A 26,172-nucleotide genomic window follows, 5' to 3' on the forward strand; every position below is an offset into this window, starting at 1 on the left:
GTACGTTATGATTGGAAAATAAGTGAACCTGAACCGTTCCCGACTAGTTAGCAGGGGGTTTCCAGGTGGTGTCCAGGGGGTGTTAAGCGTCACAGGGAAGATCTGGTCCCGTGGAGGACAAGATTGTCAGCACAAATTTTTTTCTCATATCTTGCGTTTTTTAGATGAGAAATTTTCGATATGTTTACTACATTTTTTAGTGAAGCCTGTTTTTAACATTTCTAATTGAAATATATTAATAATTGACATGGAGATTTCCATAATCATATTGTAATTGCTTGAATAAAATTACGATAGCCAATAAGGTAACGGTATTTGCTTGACAATGACAGCTTTAACTGTCGAACTGACCAATTCAAGTAAGACATAAATAGCCCATTCTTGGTCAAGGGAGCAACAAGTTTTTAGATTTTGGTGTCTTTCTTACCACAAAAAATTGGTATTATACAACATTTTAACATAAAAACTTAATCTGAAACAGAGACAAGAAAAAGTTTAAAAAGGAGCAAAGTGTTTCCAGCATTTTTGCTTGGGCGGGGGACACAAAAACCTTAAAAATAGCACCATAAATTTGTTTATATGCATTTTTGTCACGTTTCTATGAGTCAGACGTAAACTTAGAAGGGAGGGGATTAAAACCACTTAACCCCCCCTGCCCTTGGATACAGCCTTGGAACAAAGGTAAAATCGAAAAAGAGATACCAACCATTTTTAGGAGGAATTAATAAAAATCGTGGAAACAAATTAAATTTCATTTTCTAATAGATTTTTTTATGAAGAAAAATGAATGGATAAATAACTCTTAAATGATTAAACAAAATCTCTAAAAAAAACATCAAATCTATGTTTGCAGAAGGAAAAAGATAAAAAAAGACAGAAGAAACCGCAGTTAGAGTTTTTGGCTTTGATAAAGAGCCCTGTTTTAGCTGTATTTTGAGATTTTCTTATGGCATGTTCCCATTCCATACGGATACTTCCTGTTTTCTCTCTCTTCATTTATCCTCACAGCTGGATTGTCAAATTTAATAATTTTTAAAAAACATTACCTTTCATCAGAAAAATGTCACCCAACCATCTTTCTTTCATATTTTTTTTTGGTTTCAATAATTTAAACAAAGGTATGACCTACAGAAGATGCTGTACAACTTTTTTAAACTAGAAACTTTGGCTTATTTCCTATGAGGAAATAAGAAGAATGCGAAGATGATATAATTGCGAAGCAATTTGTTTAAGTGACGTAACTAAACAACTTGTTTAAACTAGAAACTTTGGCTTATTTTCTTTGAGGAAATAAGAAGAATGCGATGATGATATAATTGCGAAGCAACTAAACAACTTATTTAAACTAGGAACTTTGGCTTATTTTCTCTGAGGAAATTGCGAAGAATGAGAAGAAGATATATAAAAATGCGGAATGAAAATCCAGCATCTAGAATGAACAGCAACTAAAGAATGAATTTAGGCCATAAAGAGAGCATAGGCTAATTAATAAAAAAGGAGTATTAAAACTAAAGCTGAAATCTTCATGGACGTTCTGATGAAAATACTTCTGGAGGAGAAAAGTTTGTCCTGTATATGGAACGATGGTTAAGGCCCGATGAAGAGTGGGCAAATCTTTCAAACGAATTTAAAAACTATACTAGAAGACCAGACCTTTGGGTGTAGATAACAGTCTATAGTTTGCTTTTCAATAGATTTTTTTCAATAAAAATATTAAAGGAGTTTTTGGCATGAAACGTAATTTCAAATTAAAATTATCAGTGAAGATTACCAGGATTTGGATTCAGGTCAAAAGAAAATTGTCTACAAACTTTCTACATTGGAAGAAAAAAAAAGATAAAAATATGAAATGATTCTAATTTTCAAAATAGACTTGCACTGGCATGTGGAGAATGGCCAGCGAAATTTCTTTTTAGTTGCAGAGATTTTTTTTTTTTTTTACACATGACAGTGATTAGTTGCTACTCCTAGGGTAGCGACAAAGAATGACACTTCTACTGGAGCAGAGACTCCATGTGACATGCAGCCACCCGCTAACACCAGAACTGCGACACCGGCTAGCACCTTTTACACTGGCTAGTACAGGGTGCCAAATAATAAAAACAACAGTAACAAGCAATTAATACAATGGAATTGAACAAGTATAGTAATAAAAAGACAGTAGCGACATAACTGAAAATAAATAAGGAACACATAAGATAAGAAAGGTGAGAAATAGAATAGGTTATAATGCAATTGAATAAAGATACCATATTACTACGATGGACTTCTCGAGCACTTCTAGCCAACGACAGCCGTTCAAGCTCTCCAACCAGCTTTTTCGACTTGATCGAATGAGCCTTTACATCATGCATGATATTTCGAACCTTAAAAAAAATATTTATTAATCTACACGGATGCAAAATAAGTCCAAATACACTGAGAATTTGAAAGGTTAGAAATGAAAACTAATTGCGGGGAATCGCACAATAGATAAATGAGCACTATGGCGCTTATCGCGTTTAACAAAATATATTTGATTGACACTTAATAACCTTTATGTTGTATTTACCAATAATTTGAAAGTCATAAATCTCCTAGATTCTGGTAAAGATAAGACTCCAGTTACTCGCCAAAGAGGTGCCTATAAAATACCATGTAACTGTGGCAAATACTATGTAGGGAGAACTCAACAGAATTTCGAGAAACGCCTACAACAGCACAAAGATGATATCACCGAAGCTCTAAATTCTATATTGCTTCTGTTTCTTTTGATTCTGCTTTAAGCAGCAATGTTTTTGAAAATCATAGCCACAAAATACTTTTTGAAGAATCCGCCCTTATTAGCAATGACCTAGACATAAAGCAAGTAGTTCGAGAAGCAATTGAAATCAGACTTAAGGTTAATATTTACATTTCCTTAAATAGGGACTTGGGAGATTCACTAAATTCTCTATACACAAATTTAATTAAAAATGACCTTAACAAATACTATAAAAAAAAACAATAGATATTAACACAGAACCATTCACAAATAGACCTATGAGATCAGCAGCCAAAAAACCAAGGTTGGCATTAAAAACGTGTTTTTAAATCATTCTCTTTCATTTCAATGAATTGCCTATTTTCATTACAATTTATTTATCAGTTTAGTTGACGGTAAATACCCAAAGCTTACTCATAATGTAAACAGAAAAAAAGAAATGAGTAAATGTTCTTCTTTATATTAAAAACATAAAGTCAAGGATTTGTTTTCAACTAGGCCCAAACAATGGTAAAATAGAATATAAATATTTAATGGAAAATTCTAAATGATACTGAATTCCATCTCCAAGAACAGCCCTTAAATAGAGCCCATGATCTGAGCAAATTCCTTTCCTCCGTAGTACCAAACCCTCTCCACTTTCTTTAGGTACTTCTTATAGCCTGGCATCGCTCACACCCATTATTCCAGCCTTAGAAGTGGAAAATAAAATTAGGAACATTAAATGAATAAATTTGTTGGCACTTAATGCCCATAAGTCATGCCAAAATATATATAAAAGAACAACAATTACACAGAAATTACAAAAATCCTAACAAGATCCTACCAAAACTTGCGATGATCATCGGCAAGACGGATGAACCGTTCCAAATTTCTCACACTCATAAAACAACCATCCGCATACAATCCCACTAACACCCAATATCCAATCCCCCCTACCAAACACGTAATTATTCAATCATTCATGTCTTCACATTCCCAAATCCGGTGATGTACACTTTCATTCAAACCTCCACACTAAGGACAAAAAATAAGGACGAGGCTTTGACCTACCTTTTCAATAAACGTTTTTCCTTGACCAAATGGCAAACTATTTGCCCTTATTTCAGTTGATAACTTATCTTCCTTTTTATTTAAACGGCTTAAAAAATATAGAATCACCCCAAATCATCGACCGACAATAAAGACCCAGAGAACATTTGTCCTCTGGATCTTTACTGTACTGACAGACAATGTGCTTCACTTGTAAGCTAGATATTCAGATGAAAACCATTGATCTTTCAAAACCATTGGTCTTACTTTTTAATAAAATCAACTCTATAGATAAGTTTCCCAAATTGTTGGATATTAGGTTTTATTACTCCCGTGAAAAAGAAAGATACCAAGCAAGATTTTGATGGTACTTGACCCAATGAACTTACTCCAGTTTTCTTCAAATGGTGTGAAAGAGTTTCAGCTTAGAGTTCGGAAGTAGAGATAATTCAAAATGTTAACTATCGACAATTCAAAAACTTGTGTTTTACATCCACCAGCCACAATCTTCTCCAACTTTTGGACGTAATATGCAAGAAACTTGGAAAACCCGTGTTTATGTATATGATTTCTGAGTCAGCGACCCCTCAGGACACACATGCTTAGTTATAAATGAAATTACTCAGTGAAAACTTTCTGAGAGCCTGGCTAAGATAGATTTTTCTACTTTTTGGCGATTTTTCTATATTTGTGCAAATTTTCTATGTTTATCGTATCAAAAAGCATTTAATCGAGTTACATACAATACATTGATAAAAATACTATTGAATGAATTTTAAGTTGCCATGAATTTTAGTTAGAATAATTGGGTCTTTTCGTTCTAATAGAGCAAACGTTCTTAAATTCCTAAATGCATGTTCTGATTATCTCCCAATTTACAATGGTGTGCCCAAGGGAGCCCTGTTAGGCCCAGTTTTATTCCATGCTACGACCAAAAGCGTTTGTGCTGATTTCAAGAATGGGTGGGGATTTGTGGATGAACTAACTATCTTAGGAAAATGTTGCGAAAATTCAAAAAGTAGTACATTGGATATCTCGGAACAGACATCAGAGGAAGCTGTCGCTAATAATATGAAAGTCAATCTCATGAAGACAATAAGTTTAACAACTGTTTTCCCAAGATTCACTTCCTGCACGTGCCCAATCACCCTGAATTATCTCTTAGTAGTATGAAACCATTGGATACTACCACCTCAGCAATTTAAAATGGGATTACCATTCTAACCATATTTAAAATACACCAACACCACATTTTCCCTCTTTAAGAAATTTAAATGTCCTAAATCGCACGTTTGACAACTTTTTTTTCTCACTTCTACACAAAATCCTCGAGTCTTCCTGTCCTGTTTGGCCTTCTGTCATCTCAAGTGTGTTGTTGGACAGAACAAAGGCAGTCCAGAAAAGGTGCCTATGAATCTACAATGAGGGTAAAGTCCCTTATGTCTCCCTTCTTCCGAGTTCAAAAATTTCTTTGCGTTCCGCCAACACTGCCCTCCATAACTCCCCTTTTCTCTACTTAACATTCCTCTTTTTAACCTCCCACCTGTTCTGCTTCAACAGGAGGCCCCATTTTAACCATAATGAGATTTTTGTCCCGTGCCTAGTTTCCATGTCAAATAGGTGGATTCTTTCAACACTCTGACTTCTTTTTTTATCTTAAAATCGTTAAATTTTTATCTTACAAATTTTGAAAGTTCTTTCTATAGTTATTTTTGCTTTAATTAAATTGTATTTTGTATTTTATTCAGTCATAAGAATTGTCTTTGCATTTGTATTTGATTTATTCCTTTTATGTTCCGTGAGCTTAAATTGCTTTTAACCTTTGAACATTTATTGTGATCGAAATGAAGAGTAAGGGGTAGAAGGGGAAGAAATAAAACGACTAGCCTGTCAAGCTTAAAATGTTAGAGGAGGCTTAAACCAGAGATACCCCATTGGGTCAAAACATCAAATGTTTCTTATGTACCGATAAGAGTGGCGTCAACTACGGGTGGGGGCGAGGGAACGTGCAACTCTAGATTTTGGACATTCCATTTTTTTGGGGATTTTCATAGAGGAATTCAAACGATAGGACAAATTACCCCACCCTAGACTTAAGAAAAACGACATTTTGCCCCTCCCCAGAATTCATGAATTGACGCTACTGACAAATAAAGGTTTCAAAATCGGGAGGGAAAGAAGTCACTTCAGTTTTTTTTTGGTATGAAGATGAATGCAAGGCATTTCAGTATATAAGGTATTAGTAAAACTTTAAGGTAGTTTTCAGAATTTCATAGCGTTGTAGAGTGCTCTACTAAAATAAAGTGCTCTACTTAGAATTTTTCCTGAGGAGGAGTAAAAAAAAAAACAAAAAAAAACAATCTTGGCCACAACTTTGTAATGTTTTTCTGTAGGGGAAGATTCAAACCCGTTTTGAAAAATCCATCACCTTATCAAATCACCTTATCTTTAAATACACAATTATTTGGCCCTTAGGGATTGGGTTGGAGGGAGTCAAAACAGAAAATGTGCACAGTCGGTTTTTTTCGCATTCTCAAGAGTTTTGATCCTTGGAACAAATCTTCAGGGTAGTGAGGGTCTTAATATTTACCCCAGCACCCAGTTAGTCCCACACTTCTTCTTTGCTGCAGCACAATTGGTATATATAGTAAAGTAATATCAATTTCTACCTTAGTACTATAGACTTTGCGCTCCATGTGGTCCACTTTTCTAGTTTCGGCCAGAAATAGTTCTCGCTTTTGCTGAATCAATGCAGCTTCCTCAGCCTTTATCCTTTCCACCTAAAAATGAAACAAAAACAATCAATGTACTTGTTTTAACAATAAGGAGATTGCAGGTGCATCAGATTAATAATTAAAACCAGAAGTACAGGTTTAGGTTAATTCATTTTTCAATCATATATACATAACATTCTAAATATACAAATATCTAACAGAGAGACAAGCTCATTTTGCTCAGGTAAAAATAATTAAAGAAGTAAATATGTAAAGCAAATAAATGGATGATCAATCAAAGAAAGACATGAAAAAGAAAAAAAAATAATAGACATAATGTTAATTACTCACCAAGCCACAGCAGACACCCAACCTGACGATAAACAAAAAGGATATTTTTTTTTCCAACCAGCAATGGTGCAACAAGAGGAAAATCAGAGCCCAAGAAAAAGACCCAAAAGCTAAAAACAAAACACATTTTTCTGGAACATTTTTCGATGCTTAGTAGGGAATATGCCGAAATTCCTCTAAATTTTAATGCTTCGAAGGGCGAGGTCCTTGCTTTCGGCAAATCTGTCGGTGATGTTGGATGCGTACAGTTAAGAAATTAGAGTATTCAGTTATCTGCTTGTATTAAGTATCTCAGTCTCCCGATAGGGGATAGTGTAAAAACAACAAGGGCTCTCCCACCTCTCATCTAAGTGAGAAACTTAGAAAAGCGTTTGGTGTTATAGTTTGCTGTAAAGCTAGCTACAGCAGGCGTATTCTTGTCAGTGTGTACAACGTTTTTGCAATGCCTCATGTCTTCGCATTGATTCCATTTTGGAATGTGTTTACGGCTACTGATAAAAAGACTATTAGATCTCCATATTTTTGTTTCGCAAAATTTCTCTTGTGTATACCCCTATGGGCCAGAAACAAAAGACTAGTGTCAGCCTACGGGTTAACTGAGCCACTAACCTTGGCTCAGAAGCATCACGGCCGCTATTTATCTAAGCTCTATAGGACACACAGCCTCCAGCCTGCTATGTGTTAGTAGAAATATTTGAATCTATCCTTTGCAGTATATATTTCTTTGTGAGTGTGTTCTTTGTTTTGTTTTTGTTTCTTTTTGTCATCCCATCTACTCCATATTGATCCCTTGTGTATTTTTTGGGCAGTAAACATATTGATTGATTAGTAACAACAAAACAATAAATAAATAATTAAAATACCTAATAGCTGTCCAGGAAAGATTTTAACTTATTTTTTGAAATACCAAACGACAAATCAAAATTGAAAACAATCATATCGGTTCCATGTAGTAATCACGTTATTTGTTAAAAAATAACGAAACCTCTCTGAAATTATCAATCGCTGATATTGTTTGCATACATTGTGAGTTAAATGTGAAGACGGCACAGCAACTGGAAACAAATCAAAAGAAAAAAAAATAGCTAGGCAGTGCCAGGATATTTCGAACAATGATGAATGGAAAGTAGCTGGCAGTTCAACAGGAAAAATATTCAACAAAGAATATAAACTCTTTGACTTACTTGGAAAAGATGCTACGGAAGTATGAAAGCATTTTAAAATACGAGCACCTTATTTTGTGTCTTTAGAGTGGAATAAAACAGGATCTAAAAGTACTCAAGTACACAATTTACTATTATAAGATTTAGAGAAACGCCACCTGTTCACCTGAAAATCATGAATACATGGGAAAGTGCAAAAAAGGCGAAGAAAAAAATATATTTTTTTTCTACTTTTTCCTGTGTTAATGAAGTTAACTGGATACTGAAAAATTTTGGGAGCTGATATTGAGTGAGAAGTTTTGCCTTTCAATGAAGTTTTTAAACCAACCTTAATTTAGACCCCCCCCCAGAAAACCTCAATTCTGGCAAAATATTATATATCAAAATTTCAAAGAAATATCACATATAACGAAATAAGTCAATTCTAAACAAATAACAATGATAAATATCTTTGGCAAAAAAAAGGATCTAACATTTGGGTTGTAACGGTAGCTAGCGAAGTAGTAAAAGATAATGAGATAAGACAATTCTAAATAAATAACCATGTAAAACCGAATATCTTCGGCAAAAAGTGGATTTAACAATACGTGTTGCAGCGGTTGCGACTAGTAAAAGATAACGAAATAAGACAATTCTAAACAACTAACAATGATAAAAAGAATATCGTCGGCAAAAAATGGATTTAACTGAGTTCAACAAAATTGGTCTCAACTTTCAAAAAAATCGGAATTTTTTTTTTTACAGAACGCTGTGATGGTTAACCTGTCCACAATCGTAAAAGAAGTTGTATTAAAAGAAGAAATTGTGATAAAAGAAGTCAAAATAAAAGAAATGCAAGCTTAGCCGTCTTCTGTTATAAAAGAAGTTACAATAACCGAAGAAGTTACATTAAAAGAAGTTGCAAGCTCAGCAATCCTGAGCCAAAAATAAATTACATTAAAAGAAGAAACTGCGATAAAAAAAATGTCAAAATAAAAGAAATGCAAGCTTAGCCGTCTTTTGTTATAAAAGAAGTTACAATAACCGAAGAAGTTACAATAAAAGAAGTTGCAAGCTCAGCAATCCTGAGCCAAAAATAAATTGCATTAAAAGAAGAAATTGCGATAAAAAAATGTCAAAATAAAAGAAATACAAGCTTAGCTGTCCTCTGTTATAAAAGAAGTTACAATAACCGAAGGAGTTACAATAAAAGAAGTTGCAAGCTCAGCAATCCTGAGCCAAAAATAAATTACATTAAAAGAAGAAACTGCGATAAAAAAAATGTCAAAATAAAAGAAATGCAAGCTTAGCCGTCTTTTGTTATAAAAGAAGTTACAATAACCGAAGGAGTTACAATAAAAGAAGTTGCAAGCTCAGCAATCCTGAGCCAAAAATAAATTGCATTAAAAGAAGAAATTGCGATAAATAAAATGTCAAAATAAAAGAAATGCAAGCTTAGCCGTCTTTTGTTATAAAAGAAGTTACAATAACCGAAGAAGTTACAATAAAAGAAGTTGCAAGCTCAGCAATCCTGAGCCAAAAATAGATTGCATTAAAAGAAGAAATTGCGATAAAAAAATGTCAAAATAAAAGAAATGTAAGCTTAGCTGTCCTCTGTTACAAAAGAAGTTTCAATAACCGAAGAGGTTGCAATAAAAGAAGATGCAAGCTCAATTGTCCTCTATCATAAAAGAAGTAGCAATAAACGAAGGAGTTACAATACAAGAAGTCAAAATAAAAGAAATTGCAAGCCAGCTATCCTCTGCCATAAAATAATAAATTAGAACAAACGAAGTTGCAAGCTCAGATATCCTCTGCCAAAAAGAAGAAGTTTAAATAAATATAGTCGGAATAAAAGGAATTACAAGCTCAGCTGGACTCTGTCATAGAAGAAGTTGCAATAAAAGAAGATGTTGGAATGAAAGAAGTTGAAAGCTCAGTTCTCCTCTGTCAAAATTACTGATTATTTCTAGCAATAACAAAATATGGCTAGAAATTCATTTTTTTGTAAAATAGTTCAGTTCAGTTCAGTTTATTAATATAATACGCAAAACGAATAAAATACACTGGGTCACCACGGAGAGAGAGCTCGTGATTGTGGTGACCCCAATCACCACAAGGATAATTACAAATTCATCACTAAGGGATAGTTACGAATTCTCTACCTCATAACCTGATTTCCAAAATATTTGCGCGTTTCTTTTCCAAAAATTAAATTCAAAGTTAGAAATATGTTTTTCCACAAACCACAACATGTACGAACTGAGAGTAAGGTAGTAAGTACTTGAATATGATTAATCTGAAAAAGAGCACACCACGAGTTAGATCATCCTAAGATTTTTTTTTTTAAGCTGACTGATATTCTTGTCACAAATTGCATTAATAACTGTTAAATCTATTTTCATACTTGTTTGGGGGTCAAGTTTATCATAATAATACTTTCACTAGACAACTTCTTAAGCTGTCTCGTACCATGTGTTTTTAGCTAAATTTTTGCTGATTTTCACCCGCATTTCTTTTTTCTTTAATTTGGCGCATGCTAATGTAAAACTGCACGTAGACTTATTTTCATAGGCAGCGCAGTCAAAATATTGACTGAAATGGCTTCAATGTACAATATATTATTTCTTTTTTTTTCACCAGACTACTTAGTCTGGCAACAGTTGCCAAAGAAACTCCAGAAGGGACTCATTTGATTGGAAATTGGAAGTTCTAATGCACTTTCTAAGACTCAAAAGTGATTGAAGGACAACAAGCCCACCTCGCAGACTTTTTAGCTGCCCTTCCCCCGAAAGCATCCCATGAAAATTTTGGAATACACATTTTGTTTAAAATAGCCAAAAGTTCCAAAAAGTATACCCCCGGGGAGGATGTATCCTAATAATCTTTGGGGCAAAGCCTGTAAGTTTTGCAGGTTGCCCATTGTTTGCATTTAGGCTTTTTGGCTGGGAAAGAGGGGCGTGTGATTCCAGGTCTCCAGAAAGACAAAGGATGTTAAATGAAGCTTTCAGGAAATCATGAAGGAAACGTTTAGCTAAATCAAAACATGTTATGCGCATGCAGGTTGCGAAGAGCTAGTCAACAATATCTTAGGTCCAGGTTGTCAAAAGGGCATATTTGCCATATCTCAAGAATGGCTAGGTATTTAGCTAAAAATTTATAGGCATGTTGAGGTCACTTAATATCAAATCAAAAGACACTACATAGCTAGACAACTAAATTAAGGACTCCTCATTCTCATCGTATATCTCAGGAACGGCTGAGGGTATTTTGTTGAAACTTTCGGGGCATGTTAAACTAATTAAAAGACACCAAGTAGCCTACATCCAGTTCGTCAAAAGGGTGTATTTGTAACATCTTAGGAATGGCTATCGGTATTAAGTTGAAACTTTCTGGGCATGTTGAGGGGGATGTAGAATTAAATAAAAACACTATGTTCATCCAGGTTGTCGAGAGGCCGCACATGCGATATCTCAGGAGCAGAAAAGGGTATTAAGGACATGTTGAAGGGCATGTGGAACTAAATCAAAAGAATCAATGTGCAGCCAGATTATCAAAAGGCACATCTCTAATACCTGAAGAACGGCGAAGAACATTAAAAGAAACTTTCAGAGCATGTTGATATAAATTAAAACACACTATTTACTCCTAGGTGGTCAAAAGGAGGTCTCTGCATCCGCTCAGTAAGAACCAAAGAAATCAAGCTGAAACTTTCAACGAATGTTGACAGGGATACTGAACTAAATCATATGGAACTATGTGCTTCCAGGTTATCAAAAAGGGCATATCTGCAGTGTCTCAGGAGCTTATAAGGGAATTTTAGTTGAAATTTTCAGGAAACGGTGAGGAGGGAGCTGAACAAATTCAAAAGCTTATGCACATCAAGGTAGCAAGAAAGCACAGTTGCAGAGTTTCAGGAACGTTTAATGGTACTAAGTTGAAATTTTCAGGAAACGTCATGGGAAACACTGAAGAAAATTAAAAGACACTAAGTGCATAATGGTCGTCGAAATGGTTTATATGCAAAACTCAGGAGCAGCAAAGGATATTTTGTTTAACTTTCATGGAAAATTAAAAGGGGCATCAAACTAAATAACGAGACTGCGGGCTGTCAAAATCCAGGCTATTAAAAGGGTATGTCTGCAATCTTCCAGGAACTTGTAAGGTCCGGAACCAAATTAAAAGGCATTACATGTAGCCAAGAGGTCAAGATGGCAAATTTGCAAAATCTCAGGAATTAGTAAGATACTAAGTCTAAACTCCCTGGGTATGTTGAAGGGCGTGTTGAACTGAATAGAAAGGCGGCATGCACATCCAGGTTGTCAAAAGGAAAATCTGCAATATCTCAGGAAAGAATAAGGCCATAAAGATGAAACTTTCAGCGCATGTTGAGTTTGTTTTACTATATCAAATCATATTATGTACAATCATATTATGTTGTCAAAAGGGCGCCTCTGCATCATCTCAGGAATGGGTAAGCAAATTAAGTTGAAACTTTCAGGGAACGGTTAAGAGGGTGTCGGATAAATTCAAAAGACACTATGCGCATCAAGGTCGTAAAAAAGCGCATTTGCAACATCTCAGGGACGTTAGGGTATTAAGTTGGAATATTGAGGGAATGTCGTATGAAATATAGAACAAAATCAAAACATACTAAGTGCAGCATAGCTGTCAAAACCGCATATATGCACAAACGCAGATGCAGCTGTGGGTGAAAAGCCTGAAAGGTCAATCAACATTTTTGTGCTCCAGGTTGCAACATGACAAGATCAAGAAAACTCCAACCTTATAGAAGCAAAAAAAAAAAATGCAAATTATTAGTTCGTTTTTTTTAGAATAATACTCCCCACGCCCCTCCACCCAAAGTTCTATATTACAATTACAATTTTTTGGGAGCTTTTATCCGAAATAAAAATAGCACGCTAAAATCTTGATTGTAGAGGAGAAAAACTTAGAAAAAGGCTCTACGAATATTTTTTTATTAACCAACAAAAAAATCAATTAGATACGAAGAGAAGTTAGTTAAAAAAAAAAAATCTACACACGATTTTTCAGAAAAAAATAAAGAACCACATTAACCGAAAGACAAGAAGACAAAAGGGCAAATGACATTCTAGTTTTTAGGGGGCATAAACAACAAGTGGAACAATAGGAATTTTTTTTTTACATAAGACAGTGGAAGACAACTTTAAATTAATACTTCGACCCTATATCCAAGGCCGTCCTCAGCAAAACAAATGAAGAAAAAACGAATATAAAATAACTCACATTAAAATACAATCTTTAAAACTGAAATATTTTCAGAACAGCCCTAGCATCATTACTTCAAGGAAGTTCAACCAGGACTGGTACATCAAGCTAAGTGAAAAAGACAATTCATTCGAATGGAATAAAAAACAATTACAAACAAGCTCTTAAAGCTAATCTTGACTTTTTAGCAGTCAGCCCAGAAGGTCTAGACTTTTTAGCAGTCAGCCCAGAAGGTCTATCCGTAACAGGTCGAGTGGAATTGTTTACTTTTTTTAATATAATTAGTTAAATCGTTTTTCATTAAATTTGTATATAAGACATTAAGTGAGTATTCCACCAAATCCCTTTTTAAAGAAGTATTACTATTTTTATTTTTATTCTAATTTCAATTGCCACTCGAACAACCTGTTTTAAGCCTAAATCATTGCTAATAAGGAAAGTTTCTTCAATAAGTATTTTATGGCTAAGATTATCAAAGATATGACTGCTTAAAGCAGAATCAAAAGAAATGTCTGTACTATTAGAATTCAAAGTTTTATTTATGTCATCTTTGCGCTGTTATAGGCGATTTTTCTAAATTTCGATGAGCTCTACCAACAAAGCAGTTGCCACAGTCACATGGTATGTGATAAACCCCACTTTGGAGGGTAACTGGGGTTATATTTTTACCAGAGTTTAGGAAGTTCATTATTTTAAAATTATTGTTAAATACAATATAAAAAATATTTTGTGTGCAAACTTTTTTTTTAAATGTTTAGTAACTTTTGAAATATATGGAAGGTAAATTATATTTGAGGGCTTGGCGGGAGCTTCGCATGGTAAAATACCCATGATTTTATGAGAGTATCTTGCCAGGCTTCGGTTAATTGTATCATTAATAAAGACAATAAGATAACCGTTTCCAAAAAGAATGTCTCCAATAAAGTCTAGTTCATCTGTTATGTGAGATTCAGAGCAAATGTTTATGGTACGATCGAAAAGAGGGTACGTACGAACCTCTTTCGATCGTACGACCTAACCGTACGTACGTATAGTACGTACGACCTAACCCAGGTAGGGTACGTACGACCTAACCTAACAACAGCTCTTTTCATTTGTGGAGTCTTTGTCACTATTTAGGGGGTGTTACCTCTCCTCTTGTTCTTGATAGTTTCTGCCCGCTTTTAGTTTGTCTGAATTATTTTTTGCAGTTTCTGTTCGTTCTGGATTTCACTTATTTACTGATAGGAATATATGTTTGTTTTAAACTTGAAAAATTACTTGACTTTATTTCTTCTCGTCATAGCTCTCTACTTCTCGAAAAACTTCTTTTGAGGGAAGTTTTCGGTAATTTAAAAACAAATATTTTTGATAGAAAAAATCATAATAATAATAAATAGTAAAACAACACAGTTTAAAATATGTAGATTTTTCATATTTTGTGCTGTAATAATCTCTCCATGTGTGAGTAAAGTGGTATACTGCAATAAGGAAACGGTTAGATAAACATTAAATGGACATCAATTGGAGGGAGGGGATGGTAGAAGTTTTACCAACCAAGCGTTGTAGCCTCAATATCAGGGGGACATTTACACCTTAGATTTGAAAATAAATATTTTTGGGTGTTTTCAGCGCAAAATATCTGTTTCTGGCAGCTTCATTGAAAAAACGAAAAAAACAACAAAATTGCACACGCCCTAGATGTTAAACAATATATTTCGCCCTCTCCTAAATTTTCAGGAATTGACACCTCAGAATCTTAACATATTTAATTTTAAGCTTTGTTCAAGAATAGAGCTCATGCATATTTCGGGAACAGAAGAGTATCTAATAAGCAGGGCCGTGGAGTCAGGCTTTTAGTAAAGTTTAGCCGAATGGATTCGGACTCAGTACACTGAACATGTCTGAAGTCGGTTATAATTTATAAAATCTAGTTAAATGAAACTTTAACAGGGCCGCGGAGTGGAAGTTGTAGTAAATTCTAGTTAAATAAAGTAATGAGCCTAGTAAACCTTAGTAATGATCTTCCTACCTCTTTCCTCAGTTTACTTGGTTCTGACATCCTACTCTTCAGGATTCCGACTAATTCCTTTTCTCTACTGTCAACTGTTTTCGCCAAAACTCGAGCTGTGTGAGGTGAAGAAATCCCTAATGATTCTGGATTTGTTCTCAATGCTTCCTCCATAAGTGTTAACTGGAACAGCATATCTGAAAAGAAGTCATTAGTAATAAAACTTTTTTTCATTACAACTTAGATTCATAAGGGAGGGAGGTCAAGTAGTTTCCCAAATGTATAACATTAAAGGTTATTAATACAATATCCAAGTTTATTATAGTTCTTCTTTGTCAAACATAAATGGCCAATATTCAATCAGAATTTAAATAAGAATAAGTAAGTGCTTTGAATTATTTAATCGATTAAGTGATCCCTATGGCATTGGAGGGAACGGGTCTTTATGGCCTGAGCCTCAACTCAGTTTGACAAGTCCATCAATAATAAGAACATCTTAGCTACAAGCATTTGACAAGGATAAATACAGCTGCACTAGCCTGATTATGGCCCGAGCCCCAACACATTTTGATGACTCTGCCCATGATAAAACAATCCCTGTCGCAAATATTTAACAAGGATAGATATGGCTGCACTAGCCTGCACTGGAGCCTCAATTCAGTTTGACAAGTCAAACCATAGTAAACAAAATCCCTGCTGCAAATTTTCGACATGACAAAATACAGATGCACTAGCTTGCACTGTGGCCTGAATCTCAGCTTAGTCTGGCCACTCCACTCATAATTAAAACACCTGTGGCACGTGAATGCCAAGAATAAATAGATTGGCACTACATAATTTAGTTTTTGCATCACCCTTCTTCATTGCTAATGGTCAGTTTTGTATGTTCTAAACATGAAAATTAACATAAGAAGTTTATGTTTAAGACTTTCCTTTAGACCTACGAAAAAATAATTGAAGAAAAAACGGATTTAATTTTTATAAAGCAGCAAAAAAAAAAAAATATAAACTACACTTTAGCTAACAAAAATAAAAATACTCCGAATATTTCGGCCCCACGTCCAGGAGCCTTTCTTAGCGGACGTGGAGCGGACGTCCGGGAGCCTTTCTGTTCTTCTATTTTCTTCTTTTTTTCCGCCGAGAAAGGCTCCCGGACGTGGGGCCGAAATATTCGGAGTATTTTTATTTTTGTTAGCTAAAGTGTAGTTTATATTTTATTTTGTTCACTGCTTTATAAAAATTTAACCCGTTTTTCTTCAATTATTTTTTCGTAAATGGAAAAGCAGTGTGGTCAAAGAAATTATTTTCCTTTAGACCTGTTCATTTAAATGTAAATCCTGCATAGTAGGATGTGTGCACCAGATGCATTTGAATCACAATGCTACAATTCAACTTTAGACAAACTCCTTTTCTAAGGCTGAAATTATTTATTCAATTGACAGCTGAGAGCTCAGAGAGGCCAGATTAACAGGAGTCGGTAGCAGCTGTGCTTCAGGGCAAAGTAAACGAAAGACACAACGAAATATTGTTTGACAATGGATGGGACATAATAGTTCCGTAGTCGTTATCAGAAGAGTCATGGTGCTAGAAGGAGCCTTGAAGCATCAGACATGTATATGGTGACACACACACATACCTTATGGAACCGTACACGTATGGGCAGGCACGTACACAGGCGTTTTTTCGGGGGGGGGGGGGCAAAACCTTCAAAACAGCAGAAATAAAGTAGCACTTTTTTTATTTAGTAACTAAATAAATGCAAAAAGCACGTATATAGGAAAATACAGATTAACTTTAATCCATAGTATTTTAGCGGGTGGGGGGAAGAAGACTGAAGCCTCAAAAATACGTTTTAGGCTCAGGTTATGTTCATAGGGATTTAGAACCAGTGATTAATCTGTTATATCCCACTGAAAGGTAAATTTTAGGGTTAACAGTACAATATGGGTGTTGTGGGGGGTAGTTCTTCTATTGCGAAAACGTCGATTTTAATGAAAAATGATAGTTTTCAAAATTGATCCATTAAAAGCTGTACTTTATCCTGAAAAGGGGGGATAATCGCCCTAATATCAAGGATAATTCTATTTTAATGTGGAAAGCAAACTCTCTTTGCGAAAATAAAACCATTACAATAGCTAATTACTTCAAAGAAGGTAAAAAGTTCAACAGAAAATGGGTTAATAATTGGGCAGTGACTTGACCGGAAATTGCATGCTGTAAAATCCCAAAGCATCTTGATTCTTAATAAATGTCCTACTTTTGCCAGAAACCCCAAGAAACCATGCAGAAATTAAACATTTCATAAAATTGTGGGGGGGGGGGGTCCAAAGGCCCCCCCCCCCTACGTACGTGCCAGCGTATGGGTGATTGCGTATGAGCGTATTGGCTATAATTTAACTCAAGAAAAACTATTTTTTCTAGTATGAAATTGTTGATTTAATTTATGCCTAAAAAGCAGAGCTGGATCCATCCAAAATTTTGGTAGGACAAAACTGAATTTTGGTTTGCTTGCCAACCCGTTTTGCTATCATCCTAATATCCAATTTGATTTTGCAAATATTAGATTTTTGCATGCTTAAAAATTTCCTTGCCTATTATTTCATTTTACAAATATTTGTGGAAATAGAACAACTGTTTTGACAACCAGACAGATTCGATTATTTAATAATATTCCAGATTTTTTGATTAGAGATCCTAAACACAAAAGGTGAAATTTTCAGGTTCATATTTTTCACTTTTTTAGTAAGAAAAAAACAAAACATAAGAATTTCGAAGTACTCAACTGATGATGAAGAAGAGGAAGAAAAAAGCTGAAAACTCTGTAATGTAAACTTTGGATTAGTAAAATAGCAAGTAAAACATCATCGCGGAATTTAGGGATTATCCAGAAATTAAAACATTTTTTCCTTCATATGTTTTATGGTTATTGCATCTTTCTCTGAAGCGTATTTTATATATTATATTTTTATTAATTATTATATATTATTAATTATTATATTATCATTAATTATTAATTATTAATATATCATATTAATTATTAATATATTACATATATTATATAATATTATATATTATTAATTATTATATTATATATTATTATATTAATTATTATATATTTTGTACTGTTAGACTGTATGGCTTGGTACTTTTCTCTTAATACTTCGCCCAATATGTACTAGGGAACAATGCCATTAGATCATATTGTGGAACAGGGAACCGGGATTCGGTCAGGTCTATGAACTGTACTATTAATACAATGCCTGTAGCTAGATTGCGCAATTTTTATACACTAGTTTTTATATATACATATTGTAATGGGTGCCTTCCAAACTGTTTTACAGGAATATTCCGGGAAAGGTCCAACGCTCATTGTCACAGAAGTCGGACAAGTGGAGTTATTTAGGTTCCTTGCCTAGTTTCAAATAGGACAGCTATTTCAGTTATTTACAAAGGGGCTAAACTATAGAAGAGGCTAATCACGAGTACCTAGAAATTACCCATTAGTCAATTTAAATCTGAGCGATGTGTGGGGTTGCTTGGTAAGTATACCTTCGAAGCAGATTGAGAATGATGGAATTAAAATTGACAATAATTGTCTCTTGCTTTTTTGCTTCAGGATCACGATATTATGTTGTTTTATTGTGTATGAATTATTTATGTAAGTTTTTTTCAGTACACGATTTCACCCTTCTGTTTATTATAGCATATATATGGTGTTTCTTGTTCTTTTATTTCTGTTCTTTCAAGCACATCTTTTATTTCTTTTCTTTCTAGCACTTTCAAGCACATTTTGGGAGGAAGAAGGGGCATTAAATGAGAAAATTTAATTCATGCCAAATCAGGGATTAAATAAGCATGTTGTGTCTTCAAATATATCAGATATCAAGATGGCTATCATTTTCAATAAGAAAGTACCAGTTTATTTGCCAGAAAAATGAATTCGATTTTCTTTTGGTTTTCTATTGTCATGTTTTCATTAAATTAGGATAAAGTTGGCGCTTCAATAGTTGCCACTTTACTCCAAGGGCATCCTTAGTAGTTATAAAACCCTTTGATAATAATGCCTTCAATAATTATATGCAAGGTGGCCCCAGAATATTTTTGGGAGGAGGATCAAAAAAGCCTTATGATACTTTTTAGAAGTCAGAAAAAGTTTCGAGTGGAATTTAAAACTGGTACCCCGCCCCTGGATGCAGCCTTGGCGTCAAATCTAGTTGCAGTTTAAAAGTCCCGATTCAGTTTATACCTACCTCCTAATTTAACTAAATGATCAGCTTGTACATAGGACTCAGATTGTTCTTTACATATTCTAGGAGCAGAAGAAGTTGGCTCATGTTTCAGTGGAGTTGTTGCTCTCTGTCTCATAGGGGTTTTCGGCATTGCTGCCATTTTTCTTGCTTTCTTATGTGGAGTCTTAATTTGAGTTGGAATCTTTAGAGTCTTTCTGACAGCCTTTTTTGGAGTTTTTGAGATTCTGACAGCACAAGCTACACCACTGTTTTCTGGTGCTCCATCAGTTTCCTTCTGTCTTATACCATCATTTCGTAAGTGTTTTCCAACAGAACTGACTGAATAAACAGTTTTGTTTGCATCCAAAACGTCAGAAAAACTAGAATGTTCACAAAAACTGCTTTCATTTAAAGACAGAACAACATCATCAATATAGTGGTCAAGCCATTCTTGAACAAGTTTCACAGATTTTTTGAAAGCAGATGGAGGAACTGTGATCTTCTGATTCACTTCATTTTTATGATTTTTGTCAGATTTCTCACTTAAAATCGACCTCCAAGTCTGCTGTTCAGGATAGACTGAACTATAATTTGAGGAGTTGTGTTCCATTTGCCATAAAATTGGTTTCAAAAGCTGTCTCCCTGGACTTCTGATCTCAAATGGGCCTTAGTCCTAAAAAATATTGAACATTCACTATAGTTGAATAGAGAGGAGATTCCTCGTCCCTTTCAACTTGTACAATGTTTTTACTGGTTAAACTGGGAAACAAAAATGTTCTATATTGCATTTTCACTTCAATTCTTCACCAGAAAAAATACACTAATCCCTCTCTTCTAAGAATTATACCCGTCTGGATATATCTATAATAAAATGCATCCTGAACCATTAAAATTCCTTATAATGTTTAAATTTTCCTCAAAACATGCAGCATATACTCCCCATTAAGTGAACAAACTTGACAAGCCAATTATTTGGGAGATCACAGTAAAATAAAAATCCACTTTTTGTCATTTAATATCATAAACTGCAGTAATACAGCAACATAATTAAAAGGAATGAGGATTTTTTCCTTATGAGTGGGTAGGTAGGAAGAAGAGCAAAGGAGAGAAAAAAAGGAAGAAAGAGAGAGAGGGAGGGGAGCAATGTTCTGGCCTGAAAAAAAATGATCTCAATAGGCCAAAACTTTGGAAAGATTCGTTTGGAGGCTTAACTTTGGAAAAAAAAAATTTGTGTGACTGACACATATTCATTTAAATTTGAAAAGCAGCTTATTTTTCCCAGGGGTGATCATATCATGCTAATTTGGTATCTATGACATATGCAAAATTATACAAGATGACAAATGACCAGTGGCGCCATTTGGGGGGGGGGGGGGCAGGGGGGGGGGGGCATGCCCCCCCCCCCTGATTTCTGGAGGGGCCCAATTTCAACCACGTAATTCTTTGTTTATTTGTCCTTGTTCTACTTTTTTCTTTTTTTTACCGTATTTCTACTGTGAATTATTACTAAATAGCAAATTCAAGATACTCGACGATTATTGCATTTCAAGAAAGTATCCTGTTTTTGCCGTTCTCCCTAATTAATTTATGGTCACCCTTTTGGCAGGGGTTTGTAAAGTCCTTTCTGGGCTCGGAGTACTTCTGTGACATTGAAGTCTCTCCAGTGATTAATGAATCCCGTCAGTCGGGTATCCAGACCAGGGTGTCATTCCAGTTTTGTATTTAGTTTCTCGTTAGCCTTCATCAAATAAAGAACCGTGAAACAGTGTTGAGTTGTGTTCAAGTTCAAATCGGATTATTGAAACATGAGTTCATCCGGTGCGAGTGGTGCAAAAAAAGGAAAATAAAAGCCCAAAGGAAAGAAGAAGAAATAAAGATGCAATGACGATTGGCTTCGTTTTTCAAACCGACTGTAAGTAAATCTACCACATTTTAAATTTTGTTTCGTCGACCAATCTTACTGAACGAACCAGAACAAGAGCTACGAGCTCATATGGCACTTGTTACGAGTAGGCAGTACAACAAAGGAGATGAGCCCGTCACAAACCACACCCGCCACCCCAAAAATGCGGTTCGGAGCTAGAAATAGAATATGCAGTTTCACTCAAGTCGGTGCATTTCTGGCATCGCCTCGGATCATCTGGAGCAGATGACTGTTGTAACTTCCAAGTTTCAGCACAATAAACCTATTCGTTTAATCCCTAGACGTGCAACACGGTTTCCGGTACCTCCTTCCAGCTGCCCCTTTCGCGGCCGAATCTGGCTCGGACACTCGTGAACGGATCATCTAGAGCATCTTGTCTCACCACCTATCAAGTTTCACTCGAATCTCAGCATTTTTCAATAAATCCCCCCCCTCCCCGACCGTGGTCGGATCTGGTTCGGACAGTAAAATATGTCATCTAGGACATATGCTTACTTTACATTCCAAGTCTCATTTAAATCGCTGCACTCATTTGACCCATATGCGAGCCACACAATTTCCCGGCCCCCTACTGTGGCCGAACACGACTTGAAAAAATAAAAGTCACATCTTTGACATCTCCGGTTCCCGTCCATCAAGTTCGACTGGAATCGGAGCGTACCCTATCCAATCCCTCGACTACAAGTATTTCACGAGTTTCCCGGTGGGCGCCTCCACCCCCCCACAAATATCGGATCAGATCCAGACTTGACATGGAACATCTGAGACGATATTTCTTTCCACTTGCCAAGTTTCATTGAAATCCGATCACCCGTTTAAAAGTTATGCATGCCACTAGTTTCCGGATTCCCATCCCTCCACTCCCCCCACGATGGTCGGATCGGGGAAACGACTAATTTCAAGTTAGTCTGTTCGAGTCCCTGATATGCCTGCCAAGTTTCATCGTCCATTTGCATCAGGAAGTACCAATCTCGCGGAATTGCCAGAAATCCGGACCCCCCCCCAAGTCCCCCACAGTGCCCCCATAGAGGAGGGGGTCTTCCCCCTCCTCTACACCCCGCTCTTCATGCTAAAGTTTTTCAGCATTTGTAAAAAAGTTACTTACTGTTTTAATAAAACGCCCTTTGTGTTTGAGGAGTCGTTTTCGCTGAAGTAACTGTACGTAAGTTTCTGATTTATACAGTAAATGTTCTATTTTGGTACTGTTTTTGGTCCCTAAATAAGCTGCAAAATGCGAACCCCAAAGGTAGTACGGTACCTAAAGGCATGTTCGAAAATTTTAAAATTTTAAAGGCTGGATGGGGGCCCAAAATCGATTTTTGGCCCCCCCCCCCTAAGTTTTCTGAAATGGCGCCACTGCAAATGACTATGAACAACTAAAGCAAAAGGCATTGAACAAACAATATTCAGAATCACAGGGAGTCTCAAACAAGCATATTACACAACAAAATCTGTAGTTAGAAGACAAATCAAAATCAGAATGGAATGACAGAACACATTACTTTAGCACTGCTTTAAATAGACGTAAGTAAAATTAATACTAAGATTGTTGATTTCTTCCCAGGAGAATATAAATCCTATGGAATTTATGTTTCTTTAAAGGTTAAAATGGAGAGAGAAAATGATCTCACTCCAAAATTTATTAATTCAATTGAAATTATTTATTTACCACTCTTTGACTTTAAACTATAGAATAGCATAATAATCAAGCAAATGCATACTTTAGATATTCCAAAGGGCATGTGCAATGGAACATACCTGGTTGTTACTGAATTATATAACAATGTAACTAAAATAAAAACATAATTAAAGGGGACAAGATGGAAAAGTTTTTTTTGTATCTATGACATCATACAAAATTATGTGGGATGATGAATGAATCTAAACACCTAAAGAAAAAAGGCATGAAATATATGGGGTAGTGATGAACAAAAATGAAACACAACGAGATCTGCGATTCGAAGAAATGGGACAAATAACCATCAGAAAAAATCACGAATGAAAATGATGGACTACAAAATCTACTGTTAGAAGATTAGCAATAGTAAAGATCAAATCAGATTCTAACAAAAATAACACACAGCAAAAAATGTGGTTAGAAGAGAGGCAGTAGTTAGAATTAAAATGAATCTCACTAGAATACAAATCCTAAAAAATGTATTTTTTTGGCAAAGTACAAACAGTAAGGAGGAATTGAATTCAGACCAGAATTACTTAATTTAATTTTAATCACTAATTTGCCACCTCATAACTTAGAGTAACACCCAGCTTTCTTGCATATGAGGTTCTCATCCCTAGGCTACAGGGCAATGAGGTCTCATTGCCCTAGGCTACACTTTACACCTTTACTCTTTTGTTAAGCTAGTTTTCAAATACAGTAGTAATTGAAACACAGGGTAGGCCTAGCTCCTTGGAAGAGTGTTCCAAACAGTTTGTGATAAAAACTGTAAGCAAGAAGTGACCTGGCTCAGTAGTAAACAAAACTCTAAGAAATTGAATTTTGACACCAATAGATATACCAAAAGAATTGGATTTGGATGCAGATTTCACATATATAGGTTTCTTTAAGTTTAGTTTTAACCATCAAACTGAGAAAGTTTGCCTTATCTTCGAAAAAAAAAGCGGAAACACTCCCTAAAAGCAATAGAATCTTAATGAAAATTACACCATCATATTCAGTGCATCCGAGAACCCTATTGAAGTTTTCAAGCTTCTATCTGCAAAAATATGGAATTTTGTATTTTTTGCCAAATGAAAGATCATGAATGCAAGTTTTTTTTTCCAGGGGTGATCAAATTAACCCAGTGGTCCTAGAATATCATGAGAAGGCTCATTCAAATGAAAATTAAGATTTCTAGTGCCTTTTTAAGTGACCAAAAAGATTGGAGAGCAACTAAGCCGCCTCACATATATTCATATATTTGATCAAGTTGAGAGACTGCAGGAAATCCACTTCAACAAAAAAATCTATGGTATGTGGTAACATTAATTAATAAAGAAACTTATTATTAGGGTTCTATTAGAGGCCATCAGAGGAGAGGGGTGATTCCAAGTAAGAAGGAAGCAAAGAAGGGTACAAATATCTTCATTGTTTATCTTAGATGTCCAGGCCAAAAAAAAAGAAAAAAAAAACTTTTACACTTTCCATCATATACTACTATATCATTTTAACCATAAAATAGTGATTAGATACAGTACTGTGAGAAGGCTTTTTGTGCCATGGAACAAATTTTTTTAGGCTCAAATTAATACCTTCATATATTCTATTACAAAAACCATGAGAAGGCTTTTTTATGGTTTTAACTACAAAAAAGATTGCAGCACAAGGAAGCTTTTCTTGTCATGTCACACAAAATTGCTTCTTTATTGAGCCTTTGATTAATTAACCAAAATGTTTGGAAACAGCATAAAAGAAGAAATTTAAAGGTATTAATGATTTGATAGGTTTTGTTAAAAATAAACACTTTTTACTCCAGAAGGCTTAATTCAAAGACTTTTGGTTTGAAAAGGGTTACAGTATGTAGAAAAAACACCTAAAAATCTAACTATTTGATTAGAAGTTTGAAGTTTTATCAGCAAAAGGAACAAAACTCTGATTTTCTTAAATTAGAGTATTTTCAACTACAAATTTGACAGAACAAAAAGTTATATGTTTTTGATGTACATCAAAACCCAATTCAACACATGTCAAAATACTTGAGAAATATTTTTGGGCAGATCCCAGTGGATTCAGCATGCCTATTCTTTTCACTTTATTTCTTCATTTCTTTTCAGTCTTTTTAAATGTGTATATGCATAAAACATTATTCAGAAAGTGGAAGCCAAAAACTGAAAAAATTGGCTCAAGTCTGCTGTTTGCCAATTAATGTTAATAACTACTGAAAAATTTTCATTTACTGTTATTTGTTTACTTATCATTGGCACTTAAGGGAACTTGGTTAAATCCATATTGTCAAACAGAAAAAAAAAACATTCAAACACAATTTAATCTCCTATTGGTTGTTCTTTGTAACCAGTAGCTAACATTGGAGGGAGGGCGCGACTGCCTTCTTCCCTGTATTGCAAAATTACTTTTTTGAGATTTTCACTAAAAAAAACAACCAATTATAACAAAATTTGAATCTAAATTTCAAAACTGGTTCCTTCATTATTTGTCCCCTAATTTTTACATTTATGAGATTTGGCACTACTGTTTTGATTATTTTGTTTATTTATTGCCTTTAAGATTTAAAGGCTTACAACACACTGCTTAAGGGGGGAGTTGTTCCAGCAGCCACAATTGAATATAATACACTATCCATCATTGCATGACAAATGGTTTTGCAATAAATCAGTTCCTGTTACCAGATAAAAGCAAGAAAACAATGTAATTCTTTTGTTATGGATAGAAACAAGAGTTTTTAACAACATATTCTAATATCCCCTTGTAAGCTTAACTTGTTATGTCTATCTTTTGTTAAGTGACTCATCATTTCATCATGTAAGAGCTGATGATTATCTTGGAAACTAGTGGGGATTGAAGGTCCTTCTGTAGTCAGGTGATGCAATACTGGGATAGGCATCAAGACCTTATAGAAGGAAAGGGTTTTTATACATTCCTAGAATTATACCAAGTACTATAGGGAGGAAGGGATGCATTGCCAGAAACAAAACCAAAATATTATAAAACAATAAATATAATCATACAAATTTTCTTTTATAAGGATTCTTCCTTGAGAAAAGTGGTAACTCTGTAGTGTTATCTGATGCTCTTTCCCAAATATGAGAGTTATAGCTGTAGCAAGTGCAGCCTACCCC

The 26,172-nt window shown here is 34.9% G+C and overlaps 1 protein-coding gene across 3 annotated transcripts in view; it reads right to left on the reverse strand.

Moving 5' to 3' along the window:
* LOC136040102 (uncharacterized) overlaps positions 1-26,172 on the reverse strand; it is a 54,500-nt gene that overhangs the window by 26,549 nt on the left and 1,779 nt on the right. For all 3 annotated transcript variants that reach the window (XR_010620622.1, XM_065724199.1, XM_065724200.1), the window contains exons 2-5: positions 19,473-20,124; positions 15,244-15,419; positions 6,445-6,555; positions 2,250-2,366 (exon numbers count right to left, since the gene is read on the reverse strand). Coding sequence is in view for 2 of the 3 variants with exons in the window: in XM_065724199.1 (XP_065580271.1) it covers positions 2,250-2,366; positions 6,445-6,555; positions 15,244-15,419; positions 19,473-20,061 (993 nt within the window). In the remaining variant the exon portion in view is untranslated. The remainder of the gene's footprint in view (positions 1-2,249; positions 2,367-6,444; positions 6,556-15,243; positions 15,420-19,472; positions 20,125-26,172) is intronic.

Source organism: Artemia franciscana, chromosome 20 (genome assembly GCF_032884065.1).
Source record: "Artemia franciscana chromosome 20, ASM3288406v1, whole genome shotgun sequence".
Taxonomy (NCBI): domain Eukaryota; kingdom Metazoa; phylum Arthropoda; class Branchiopoda; order Anostraca; family Artemiidae; genus Artemia; species Artemia franciscana.